This window comes from Canis lupus, chromosome 4, assembly GCF_011100685.1.
Source record: "Canis lupus familiaris isolate Mischka breed German Shepherd chromosome 4, alternate assembly UU_Cfam_GSD_1.0, whole genome shotgun sequence".
Lineage (NCBI taxonomy): Eukaryota > Metazoa > Chordata > Mammalia > Carnivora > Canidae > Canis > Canis lupus.
The window spans coordinates 33,291,347-33,304,337 of NC_049225.1; the positions used below are offsets into that span (position 1 = coordinate 33,291,347).

Genomic DNA, 12,991 nt, shown 5'->3' on the forward strand with positions numbered 1-12,991 from the left:
GTTCGGGGTCCGGGCTGTGGGGTGCCCAGGCGGGACCGCAGGCCAAGCCATGCGGCTCCAGGCCCCGCGCCCCCAGCGTGGCCCCGGCCGGAGCCGGGGGGGGGGGGGGGGGGGGGGGGGGGGGGGGGGGGCCCTCCCTGCCGCACCTTGGGAGCCGCCTGCGCTTGGGGGACTATTACTGACACTAAAAGTTAACGTTCAACAGCGGGAGTGGCCCTTCCCTGGAGTTTCCCAGCTGCCGGCGGCCGGGCTCCCCGAGTACCCTCACCTCCAACAGCGGCTTTGCTGCTTCCTCCTGGGAGCGGCTGACCCTACCCTTTATGAGAATGCCACGCTGCGCCCTGCCCACCGGGAAACACCTCACCGCGGCGCCCCATAAATGCGGGCGGCGGCACGGGTTGCACTTGCACAGTGGGGTCCCGGGGTCGCCCCACCATGAGGCTGCTGGTCGTCTCCAGGCTGCTCTGCATCATCCTCCTCTGCTTCTCCACCTTCGCCGCGGAAGGTAGGGCTGCTCCCCAGGGCGCTGGCTCCTGAGCGGGGCCTGGGCAGGCTGGGAGCAGGAAATGTCAGAGGCCCGGCTGCACCCCGACCCCCCCGAACCCCGCGGGCGGGCGGGCCCGGGCCTGGGGAGACAGGTCGCAGGCACCTCCGTGCACAGGGGCAGCGCCGCACAGGGGCATCCACAGCCCCAGCTCCCCTGCCCCCCGACGTGCACGAGGGATGTAGGGGCGATGCGAGCCCACGGCCTCCCGGCAAGGGGGGGTCCGTACCCCTCAATCCTGCCCCACTGCAGGCGCGGGAGCCGCCCTCTTGCCTCAGTGCTCTCAGGACAGTAAATCTGCACTGAATGAATGAATGGGCGAGCGAGTGAGTGAACCGTGTGAGCCTGAACACCCCCGAGGCTCGTGCCCGGCAGGCGTGTGCCGCAGACGGTGCGTGTGAGGGCCGGGGCGTGCTTGGCAGCAGCGAGGCCTCGCGCCTCTGTGCCGGGCACCGCTCCGCTCTCCTGCCCTTCTTGGTCCAAGTTGCGTTTTGAGCTGCTTCTCTTGCCGAACCCTCTAGACACTGCTCACCTGTATCATCTTTCTGACGGTGATTTTGACACGTGCTGGAGTTGGGGGCACAGACATAGACGGGGCAAAAAATACCCATGACCCTCCTGACTCGAGGATAACCATGTCCAACGCTTTATGTCGTTTTAATGTTGCAGGCAAGCTTGTTTTTTGTTTTGTTTTGTTTTGTTTTGTTTTTTGAGATTGATGTATCTCTATATGGTCATGGTCATTATCTCTTTTTTAATGTTTAAATTTTTTTTTAATTTTATTTATTTATTTATGATAGTCACAGAGAGAGAGAGGCAGAGACACAGGCAGAGGGAGAAGCAGGCCCCATGCACCGGGAGCCCGATGTGGGATTCGATCCCGGGCTTCTAGGATCGCACCCTGGGCCAAAGGCAGGCGCTAAACCGCTGCACCACCCAGGGATCCCAATGTTTAAATTTTTTAAAAAAAATGTTAATGAATGTGATCAAGATAATCACACACTTTCTCTTTTTTTAAAAAGATTTTATTTATTTATTCGTGAGAGACATAGAGAGAGAGGCAGAGACCAGGCAGAGGGAGAAGCAGGCTCCATGCCGGGAGCCCGACGTGGGACTCGATCCCGGGTCTCCAGCATCACACCGTGGGCTGAAGACGGCTCTAAACCGCTGAGCCACCCGGGCTGCCTTCTTTTTTTTTTTTTTTTAATCATCATATTATTATAATCACCAAAAATACTTATGATCACGATTGTCCTGAGAGCACAAGGTCAGCAGTGAGCCTCTCCGAGCACTAGGGCTACAGGGAGTATTTGTCTTCTGCAGTTACTGCCGTGAGCATCGCTACGTGTCCTACGGAAAACAGTGATTCGGATTCCTCGACCCCACAGCACGAGGCAATGCAATTCCTTAGACCTCTAACTTGAGGGTAGGGGAGAGGCGGCCACTGCTACCTTATGACAACTCATTGAGGATAAATAACTCCCCCTGTAGAGTCTCCCATCCACCTAGGAGTGTCCCTGGCACAGGCCCCACAGTTGTTCATTTAAGTCATATTTTTAGGTATGACTTGCCATCAGGGAAATGTGCTATGATGCATCTCATGCTTGGACATGTAGGGGGCTCACAGCTTGGCACCATGTGAAGTGCGTGGTGAAAGCCTATGTGTGTATGAGGCCTGTCTTTGTGTTTAAGATAATTTTCTGAGGCTGGATTGCTGGAGGGAGGGTACGGGGTCCACAGGCGTAGACACTCTGAGTGACAGTGCTGATTTTTGGAGACGGGAATGTGACAAAGACAGCATCTGTCCGCACTGACTTTTGTCATTTCTGCCAAAAAAAAAAAAAAAAAAATCACCCCCGAGCCCACCCTTTCCCCAGGCCCTCTGATCCCCCGGCCTGTCCTGAGTTTCCTCGAATAAATAGCCCCGGGACCCTTGCATCTTGGGCTCCTTCCCAGACCCGGCCCATGGGGGCCGCCTGCACGCTGAGGGGGGTCTCGGCCCTCTGTGCCCACCCTCAGGGAGGAGGCTGTCCCAGCACGTTGGCAAGCCCTGGAGTGGCAGGCTCTGCTGCACCCGAGCTCCCAGGCTGGTCCTGACGACCCAGACAGGTAAGCCCCGCACCCCGCGGTGGGAGGAGGCTCCAGGGGATGGGACAGCTGGGACAGGTGGGTCAGGCCCCACCCCACTGTGGGTGCCCCGCGTGCAGGGGCCGCAGTAGTGTGGTCTGGGGCTCATGGAACTTCTGGTTTAATGGGGGAAACAGAACCCACCCCCAAAAAGAGTCAAAGAAGTAATCATTTTGGACTAAATTCGTCCTGTGAAGAGAAAGAACAGAATGCAGTTTGAAAATGGTACCAGGACACCCCCCACCTCACCCCCACCCCCCGCTGCCCCGTGGGAGGCATCGGACAGAGGCAGGGAGCAGGAGGGAGGGATGCAGAGAGGAGGGTTCGGGCAGGAGGAGCGGCAGGCACGAGGGGAAGGGGCGCCACGGAAGGCGGGGAGGCGGGTGAGCCTGCGGTGTTCACGGGAGCTGCTACCCAGGCAGGGCGGCCTGGGGGGGCACAGCCTCTGCGGGGGGGGGGGGGGGGAGGGTCCTCGGGGGGCGGGCCACAGGTGCTCAGCTGGACTCCGTGCCCGGGGGAGGCCTGGAGGAGCGAGCGCACCTGCCCACAGGCTGGGCCCAGGTGTGAGGGACACAGGCCCTGCTGCAGGCACCCAGTCCCCGGCACTGGCCCAGCCCGGGGGCCACTGCTGCCTGCTGAGTTAGCGCAGAGGTCCGCGGGCCTTGGGGGGCGCTGGGGCAGGACCTGGGGTGGGGGGCCGGGGAAGCTGCATAGCCTGGAGCCGCAGGCCTGCTGCTAAGGACGGGGACCCTGCCGCCCGCCCACAACCAGCCCCAGGGCCTCAGGCCACCCCCAGCTGACCTTCAGGGGTCGTGACCCAGCAGGAGCCTGGCTGGGCAGGGACAGCAGAGGAGCCTCAGGCCGCTTCCTTGGAGAAGCTGACAGCCCCTCTTTGCCAACCCCAGCAGCGCTCACACACCCCACACGCAGGGCTGGAGAGGAGGGAGCAGGGCCCGGGGCAGCTCTGCTCCCCACGGAGCCTGGAGGATGGGCCCATGAGACCAAACCCGGGAAGAGAGAGGCGTCCGGCTCCAGACCCGCCCCTGCATGGACTCATCCACGGGCCGTAAGAAGAGGTGAGGGCTGCACGCACGCACATGCACACACACACATGCACACACACGCACACACACACCTGCACATTCACACACACACATTGCACATACACACACGTGCACATTCATGCACACGCATGCACGCGTGCGCACGCACACAGTTCCCAGGAAACACCGCCAGCTAACAGCTGTTCTGTTAGTCACTCAACACTTCAGCCTCCTCTGGGCACATGGCTTCCGTGTTGCCTCTGGGTCTCCTGTTCGCACAGACTGTGACTCCATTGCAGAAACTTGCCAACGACTCCGAACAAAAAGGGCAAAACAAAACTTTTTATTGGGCCCTTCTTACGTGATCTCATGTAGATCCTGGGAAACACCCAGGGACGCGTTGTCACCGTTTTTACAGATTGGGAAACTGAGGCTCAGAAAGACTCTGAGGCCGAGCCAGGAGCCCAGGTGTGCCCGCCTCTCTCTCCACCACCACACGCTGCCCCCTCCACAGAGGGCAGGTTCCTGGTGGGGGCTCACGAAAACACGCACACGTCCAGGACCTCACACTTGCCCCCTGGCTTGCAGTCCCTGCCGCACCCCTGCCAGCTGCGCCCTAAGCAGATCCCCAGCCCCACTGAGCCGTCTCCTCGCCTGTGCAGGGCCGTGACCATGGAGTCCCCTTGGCAGGCTGTGGAAGGAGCCAGTGAGGCCATGCCTGTAAGGTCAGCTCTCAGCCGGGTGCCCTATAAGTCACCCCTCTATTGCCACTGAGCCGGCGGGAGCCCTGCCCAGGGCACCTGGAGCAGGAGGCCAGCGGTGTCCCCCCGGGGAGCCGGAGCCCCTGCCTCCTTGCCCAGGCCTCCTTCCAGCAGCACCCTCCGGCCTCACCCGGGGCTCACCTGGGGCTCACCCAGGGCCGTGTGCCAGATGCTGCAGGGCCCAGTGCGCCCGGCGGGGGCACCTCAGCCTCCGGACTTAGGTTCCCCAACATCGGCGCGTGTATGTGCACCTGCCTGTCCAAAGAGACAACGGCCGAGGGTGCCCAGAGGATGTCCCCGAGCTGCCAGCAGCTGCCACACGCATGTGCCCGCGTGGAGAGCGGCCTCTCTGGGCCTCGCTTTACCCGTAAGCGCAGGGCTAGGCCCGCGGGGCTACCCGAACCAGCACCAGAGAGCAACAGGCTGAATGAAGGGCCAATAGGCTGAATTTCCCAATTTACTAAAACAAACAAACTTTTCCAGAGGCTGTAAAAAGTTTATATCGATCTGAACAGTAGCACCTCATGGCGGCATTTTAAAAAAATTTTTAAAGATTTTATTTATTCATGAGAGACACAGAGAGAGGCAGGGACACGGGCACACTTGGTGGGGACTCTGCTTCTCCCTCTGCCCCTTGCTCAAGCTCTCTCTGTGGCCCTCTCTCTCTCTCAAATAAAATCTTTTTTTTGTTAAGATTTTATTTATTAATTCATGAGAGACACACACACAGGCAGACAGAGAAGGGAGGGAGGGAGAAGGCAGGCAGAGGGAGAAGAAGGCTCCATGCAGGGAGTCTGACGTGGGACTCGATCCCAGGACCCAGGATCACACCCTGGGCCGAAGGCAGGTGCTAAACCGCTGAGCCCCCCGGGCTGCCCTCAAATAAAATCTTAAAAAGAAACAAAAACACTCCCAACTCTAGTGGCTCAAAATAACATTTATTTCTTATTTGCCATGAATCTGAGGGTCAGCTGAGCAGTTCCTCGACTATTAGCCCCACTCCTTCATTCTTCCAAGGGTACGCTGCGCCATTGTGCTCACCTTGGCTGGGCTCCCTCCCATGTTTGGGGGTCAGCGGCCCGCAGGTCTGGGGCGGTCTCAGTCAGGCGCCTGGACCCTCCTCCACGTGGTCTCTCATCCTCCAACACGCTAGCCCACGCTTGTTGGCAGGAGCTGCAGGGTTCCTCCTAGGAGTGGAAGCACCCAAGGCCCCTCGAGGCCTCCGAACTGGCCCACTGTTATCTCTGCTGCCTTCAGTTGGCCAAAGCAAGCCACCAGGGCAGCCCAGATGGAAGGAGCAGAGGAAGAGACCCCATACCTTAGTGGGAGAAGCCACAAGGTCACGCTACAAAAGAGGGTGGAGAATTGCCATCTTATTTGCAATAAGTCAAACACCATATTTATGGTGAGAGCCAGAGAAGGGAGCCCTGGGGACCGGAGGGGGGCAGGGGAGCAGTATTCAGGAAATCGTCATCCTCCATCATCCTCCATCAGGATGATATCAATATGAAAGACTACTTTACACTGTAAATTACTGTGACAATCACATTTGGAAAATGAAAGCACTTGCAAATAGGGAGAAAAAAAACACAAAGCCAGGGGCAGCCTGGGTGGCTCAGCAGTTTGGCACCTTCAGCCCAGGGTGTGATCCTGGAGCCCCGGGATCAAATCCCACATTGGGCTCCCTGCATGGAGCCTGCTTCTCTCTCTGCCTGTGTCTCTGCTTTTCTCTCTCTGTGTCTCTCATGAATGACATAAATAAAATCTTTTCTTAAAAAAGCCCAAAGCCACACCAATATTAGCACTGATTTAAGATTAAGGTATGGGGCTATGAATACATTATGATAAGGACATTTATTTTTTTGTAGCCAGTGGTTATATATACAGCAGTTATGGTACTTACTCTGACTAACTCACAACAATTTTGAGAGTTAGATACTATTACTCTACCCACTTGTACAGGTGAAGAGCCAAAGCACAGAGAGGTTGTGGCACTTGTCGAGGGCCACCCAGCTAGTACGTAAAGGGTAGGGCCTGAGCTCTGAATCCAAAAACAGGCTCCAGATTTGCATTCTCAACCCTCACACCACCTTGCATATAGTAATAATCTGGAAACAGAAGGAGAAAAAAAAAAAAAGAATAATCTCATCACAGCAACTCAGCAACTCTTTTCACTCATTTGTGTCTCTTTTGGTTTTTTGTTTTTTTTAAATGCAACCAGGTGTACCCAGCTTTATTCTATTGTATCTTACTTTTTCTTTTTTTTAATATTTTATTCATTTATTCATGAGAGACAGAGAGAGAGAGAGAGGCAGAGACACAGGCAGAGGGAGAAGCAGGCTCCACGCAGGGAGCCCAATGTGGGACTCGATCCCGGGTCTCCAGGATCAGGCCCTGAGCTGAAGGTGGCGCTAAACCGCTGAGCCACTCAGGCGCCCCTATATCTTACTTTTTCACGTTTAAAATGAACACTTACATCCCGCGCACTTCTCTTCCTATGGGCACCCAGTCCTCATACTCACCGGGTTTCCTCACCGCTAGCCGCGTCCCATTGTGAGGTACCATTACTAACCTGCTATTTCTCCACCGTGGAATATTCAGCTAGTTTCCAGAAATTTCTTTCCGGTATTCAAAACTAAACTATGTAGAACCGTTTGATGCATGCAGGGTTCTTTGTTTTATTTTTGTTTTTCTTGTGGACTGTTCCTCCCATAAACGGGCTGGTGGGTCAGGATGCAAGCATAGCTTTGAGATGCGCCACGCCCGCGAGGTGCTGCCGGGGAGGAGGCAGCTGCAGTGGACTCCGTTCTTGGCAGAGCCGCTTTAGACCCTTAGTCACGACCCCCCCCCCCCCCCCCCCGCCAAAAAAAGAACCTTAGCCCCTTCTCTCCATCTTCTGCCGATAAGACCCATCTCTCCATCTCTCCCTGACGGGACTATACCCCGAGCCAGTCCCGTTTGCCATGAAAGGCCCCTTCTGGGCCTCCGGGAAGCGGATACGCTCGGATTCTCACCTTGACGTTTAAAAGCTCTTGGCGCCTAGAACCTTCAGCTGTGTTCTCTCGTCTCCGGGCCCGCCGTCTGCCCGCGTCCCTGGCTCTTGCCTGGCCTGCACCTTCTCTCCTTCCCAGGGCGCCCCGTCAGGATCTGCAGACCGTGTAAGTTCAAGCCGGAGCCCCACAAGTGGGTGGTGCCGGGGGCTCTCCCGCAAGTCTAAGGCCCCCCGACACGGCTGCACGCACGCAGCCCAGCCGCTCACGCCCAGTGGCTGAGGCGCCCAGAGGCCTCGCATCTTCCAGGATGCACCTCTTGCTGCTGGGCCCGATAGCAACGACGTCAAGAGCGTTGGCCCATGGAAGCTTCTGCCGGTGAACCACGAGCCTCTTCTCTTAAAGATGCACCATGTCTTGCCTGCCAGCCTGGACTGTGCCCATACTGCCTTTTAGAAAAGCCTGAACCAGAATTTTCTGGAAATCATGACATGAATACAAAGGTCCAAACTCTGGAATGCCTGTCTTGCCGTGTGCTCTTGAACCAGTAAGTTCGCCTCCCCGGGGTCGTGCTGGCCTCAGAGATGTAAAGGTCAGAGAGGAAAGACCCTTCCGTCACCAGCACCAATGGGTTTCACTGCCCTTTTCTGCCTTCATGGCGGTGAGCTAGGATGTTGGGGGGGGGGGGCTTCACCTTGGACAGGAAGGGCCCTGAGAAAGGTCTGCTATTCCAGATGCCAGGCCCCAATCTCGCCACCCACTTTCAGGGTTGTTCAGGTTCAGCCCACCCGGCCTCAGTCCCCACCCGGCCCCGAGAGGGCTCACGGTCAAGATTCCCCTGTGACTTGGGGCAGCTACAAATCCAGACACTTCTGGGGCTGCCGGGGTGCAAGGTGACGGGCCCCCAAGAGCAGCAACCGAGTCTGCAGAGGCTCCGTCGTCCCGAGATGCACGAAGCCTCTAGGCGTCCTATACCCGACGGCCCCCGAGGGAACCCCTTCCGAACTTCCCCCGTGTCAGTGCGCCGGAAAGAACATTCAAGCTCACAGACAGCGAATGAGTAAACAACCACAATGCGAGGCACGTCCTCGTTTGAGAAAGTCAGGACTGGGTGTGAGCCGCGGCTTTCCCCTAGGAGAGCCGGGCCCTGGAGCGCGTCCTGCAGGCCACCCCTTCATCCCAGCCAAGTCTAACCTTGGGAAGGGCCACTAACAATAGCAAGGGGCCTCGTCCCACAGCCAGGGCTCCCATTCCAGTCCCGCCCAGGATCTTCCCTGTGACCTGGGCAAGGTGGTTCCCTTTCCTGCAAAATGCAGAGCCCGGGACCCAGCTCACAAGTGGATGTGACGTCCCCACAAAGGGCCTGGCTTGGCTCGGTGCGTCCCTGCCTTCCCTACCCTCCCCCCCGGGGCTGAGTGTGTGCCCGCGTGAGCCAGGGCTGCGGCTGGAGGCGACAGATGGCCCAGGTCTAAGAGGCTTATCTGTCTGCAGAGCTTCCCTGTCAGCTGAGTCCCCAGCACTGGCACCCCAGGGTGAGAAGCCCCTCTCCACCGCCCCCACAGCAGGGTGCAAGGCTCAGGGCTTCCAGGGCAAGCCACAGCCCTTACCTGGTTCTAGGCCAAGCCAGTCACTTCCAGTCAGAGTCTGCACTCACGGGCTGGCTCACCACCCACTCACTCGTTCCCAGGGTAAGCACTGGTCACACGGCAGCCCTGGGTGACACTCAGCACGGGTCACACTCAGCCCCGAGGCTCAGACGTGAGCAAATGCAGTCCTCGGGGGCTGAGAGGCACCACGGTGTGAGTGCAGGGCACCCACAGAGGACCGGGCACCCGAGAGGGAAGGGAAAACTGAGCTGACACTTGAGCTGGACGAGGGGAGGAAGCTACAGAAGGGATACGTGTGTGCAGGTGCAAGCATGTGTATGTACATGTGTGCACGTGTGCATGCATGTGTGCATATGTGTGCACATGTGCATTTATGTGTATGCATGTGCATGTGCGTCCCCAGGTGTATGTGTGCATATGCATGTGTGTGCATGCGTGCATTTATGTGTGTGCATGTATATGTGTGCATGTATGTGTCCCCAGGTGTATGTGTATACGTGTGTGCATGCATGTGAATTGTATGTGCATGTATGTACACGTGTGTGCATGTGCATGTGTGTGTGTACTGCATGTGTTGGGGTGAAGAAGGGAGTGGGAAAGGCGGGGCGGACACCTGAGGTCACCGCGTAGACGGCAGCAGCTGGGGGCCGTCGGGACGCCCAGAGAAGGCGAGGGAAACACACACGCACAGCTGAACGCGTGTGCTTGCCCGCCGACCAGGGACACGACTCAGGTCCCTGAGCTACGTGTGGCCCTCTGCTCAGGCGAGCACAGCCCCGGGAGCCTCAGCTGCCGCCCTGTGTCGGTAGGGAAGTCTGGGTGCCGTGTGGGCGCCGTGTGGGTCCCAGAACACCCGCAGAGAGGAGGAGCCCACGGGTGGGAGGAGGAGGAGGCTCCCCCGCGGGGTCCAGACGCGGCGCCCGCAGCTCCGAGCCCCCGGCAGTCAGGACACCAGCCTCGGGTAGGATGGGCGGTGACCCAGGGGCCCTTCCAGGGTCGCCGGCCCCTCAGAGCAGCCCAGGCTAAATCGGGGAGGCCAAGGGGGGCTGAGGCGGCTACCCCCGTGGCCCCCCGCCCCTGCCCCACGCCGCTAGCCCCGGAAGCCAGCGAAAACCGGGGACCCTTCCCGAGCAGATTCCCGGGCGCAGCGCCAGCTGGCCAAGGCCCCAAACTTTCCTTCCCACTCGCCCCGTGGGATGTCACCCCCAGAAGCAGCAACACGCGGTTGTAAATGAGGGGCAGGGGACTTTACCCTCCAGGGTAGACTGAGTCTGCAGGGAACGGCCGACGGGCGAGGGTCATCCAAGGCACTGGGAGCCCAACGGCTGGGCCCCCGGGGCATCCCGTCTACACAGGCCTCGTGACAGAGGGGGCCCTCCGTGGGTAGGAGTTGGCGAGACGGGGGAGTGACTGAACAAACGAGTGCGTGGCGAGGTTACCTGACGACGCCCCAGTCAGGTCTTGCTCCCTGGTCCTTGTCAACAAGGAATCCTCCGCGTGCCCTGTCCTGGGCGCCCTGAGCGGCCCTGTCCACTTGCTGAGCTCCGGAACAACCACTCACGACAGGGAAGGACTTGTCTGGGGTGGGCCTGCGTACTGGGCTCGGAGCACGGGGTCGGGGGGGCCCGGTTGGCCTGGATGTACCCTGTCTGGACAGGACTAGGAGGCCCCAGGTAGCCCAGCCCAGGTTAGGTCCCGATGAGGGTCCCCCGTGGTGGTGGGCCGGGGGCACCCACCTGGCTGGAGGCGGGGAATCCCTTGCCACAAGCAGGCTCTGGGGCTAGTGGTCGGTGGGCCTGGGGGGTCCGGGACACCATCCACTCTGCAGCGTGGCTGTCCCTTGTCCCCTTGCTGCGCCCAGGCCGGGTGTGGGGTGGCTGTCTCATTGCCCTCTGACACGTAGATGGGGTTCGTCCCCTGTCTGTCCAAGGTCCTGTGTGTCCGGCTCACTGAGGTCCTGTGCAGGAACGTGCGGCTGCCACTGCTGCCCGGTGCCCACGTAGCTGGAGCTAGTACCCCGGGCTCGCCCCCGGGACTACCCATGGGCCTCACCCCGGGGGGGCAGAGGCTCCGCGCTCTCCCGGACAGCTAGGGAAGAAGCAGGGCGTGGTGCCCTTCCCCTTCCCCGTCCCCTTCCCCTTCCCCTCCCTCCAGGTCTGGGACCTTCCAAAAATGAGCCTGAATAGCAGGCACCTGCCGTCCAGCGCGTCCCCGGCCTCCCTTGGTACAGGTGTGCGTGTGCAGGCGCATTTACACGAGGAGATGGGCACGCAGTCACCCATTGATGGTCCACATGCGTGAGTGTGCAAAGGGGACCAGAGCTCGTGGGGGGGGGGGGCCGCTGAGTGTGTGCGTGAGCAAGCGAAGCACCGCAGGTTAGCACACCCTGGTGTGTTGGGGGCGCCCAGAGTGTGGAAGCGCCCGGCTGGTGTGTCGGGGGGGGGGGGGATAGGAGGCGCTCGCGTGCCGGGCTGGCGCCCACCTGACCCCCTGCCTGGCCACTGGCCCAGCTTCGAGAATCTACCTGGGGAAATGCCATCAGGGCCTGACCTGACAGAACTGATTTGGGGTGTCACTGCAGCAGCCACGGCCAGGGGCCCTGGGAGACAGGGAGCTGGGCACCTGGACGGTGACGGACACGTGGAGGACAAGGCGACGCGTGTCCGAGGCGTGGGGTCTGCAGGTGAGGGCCGAGCCCTGTGTCCCACAGCGGGCGAGCCCTGCCCGCGGGGACAACCGCCGCCTGCCACACAGTCTCTCGCTCCTCCGCACTAAAGAACGGCTCCTTCCCCCGGGTCCCAGGTGCTCTGTGGACAGGGACAGACCTCGGGTGAGCACCGTGTCCCCGGGTAACCCACACCCGCCCGCATCCGAGGGAACCCCGGGCCATACAGGCCTGACCGCTTGTCCCTGGAGCCTGCTGAGCCCGGACAATGGGGGGGGGGGCGTCTCTAAGGAACAAAGCTATAAAAACTACAAATACTCAAGTGAGGCTGCGGAAGAGACAGGTGGGCGAGGGGCCCAGGAGCTGAGGCTTTCGGAGCTTCAGGGTCCTCTCCCGTTGCCACAGTTTCAACCTTTTTTCGGAACCAGTGAAAACTGGATACGACCCTAGGCTCTGTCCCTCCCTGGCTCTGTTCTGTGCCTCACCTCTTCCTTCCTAACGCGGGGATGAGGGCCGCGGGGCTCAGTGGTGGAGCGGCTGCCTTCGGCTCAGGTCCTGGGTTCGAGGCCCGCATGGGGCTCCCTGCCTGGAGCCTGCCTCTCCCTCTGCCTGGGTCTCTGCCTCTCTCTCTGGGTCTCTCATGAATACATAAATAAAATCTTAGAAAAGCAAACAAAGCAGGGATGCTCACATCAGAAGGGGGTGTGCTGGTCACAGAAGATCACATGGGTGGCCCAGGAGTGCACGCGCAGGGCTGTGAGCTGCGCCCTCACATTCCCTCTCCAGTGCAAGTCTGTCGACCCAGGGAACCGAGAAGAGAGACCCGCGGGAGGGGCAGGTAGGTGGGCGGGACAAGGGAAAGCTGGCCTTGCTCGCACCTGGGAAGACGCTGCCTCGGGAAATCCTCGCTGCGGGTCGGGTCTACAGCGCCTGGGTGACTACAGAAGGGCCCAGGCTGCGCATCTCCGCGGCCACTCCACGAGCGCCTGCCCCGTCCTTGTCCCAGCATTTGGTGATGGGAAGATGCACAAGTGCCTGGGAGCCGAGAGCCCATTTTCCAGGACCACCTGGGTGGTTAAGCATCCGACCCTTGGATTCAGCTCAGGCCCTGATCTCAGGGTCCCAAGATGGAGCCCCCAGACTCAGGAGGGATTCTGCTCCTCCCCCTGGCACACCCACGCACACCTGCCCCCACCCCATAAATAAATAAATCTTAAAAAAAAATTAAAAAGTGCATTTTGCAGCCAAAGGGCC

The 12,991-nt window shown here is 59.6% G+C and overlaps 1 protein-coding gene across 2 annotated transcripts; it reads left to right on the forward strand.

Moving 5' to 3' along the window:
• The first annotated feature begins 353 nt into the window (after positions 1-353).
• Positions 354-7,983, forward strand: C4H10orf99 (chromosome 4 C10orf99 homolog). Of its 2 annotated transcripts, none has more exons than XM_038534501.1 (4): positions 354-505; positions 2,564-2,653; positions 3,577-3,747; positions 7,607-7,983. In XM_038534501.1, the coding sequence occupies exons 1-4, from the start codon at positions 436-438 to the stop codon at positions 7,690-7,692; spliced, it is 417 nt and encodes a 138-aa protein (XP_038390429.1). In that variant the 5' UTR covers positions 354-435; the 3' UTR covers positions 7,693-7,983. The 2 variants fall into 2 exon arrangements, with proteins under 2 accessions (XP_038390429.1, XP_038390430.1); XM_038534502.1 differs by having other exon boundaries at positions 3,580-3,747.
• The last annotated feature ends 5,008 nt before the right edge of the window (positions 7,984-12,991 follow it).

Excerpts from the sequence above, each read along its gene's own strand:
- C4H10orf99 (XM_038534501.1), top strand. The coding sequence starts at position 436 with ATGAGGCTGCTGGTCGTCTCCAGGCTGCTCTGCATCATCCTCCTCTGC. Across the intron at positions 506-2,563 it reads CTCCACCTTCGCCGCGGAAG|GGAGGAGGCTGTCCCAGCAC; the intron begins GTAGGGCTGCTC and ends GCCCACCCTCAG. Across the intron at positions 3,748-7,606 it reads TCCACGGGCCGTAAGAAGAG|GGCGCCCCGTCAGGATCTGC; the intron begins GTGAGGGCTGCA and ends TCTCCTTCCCAG.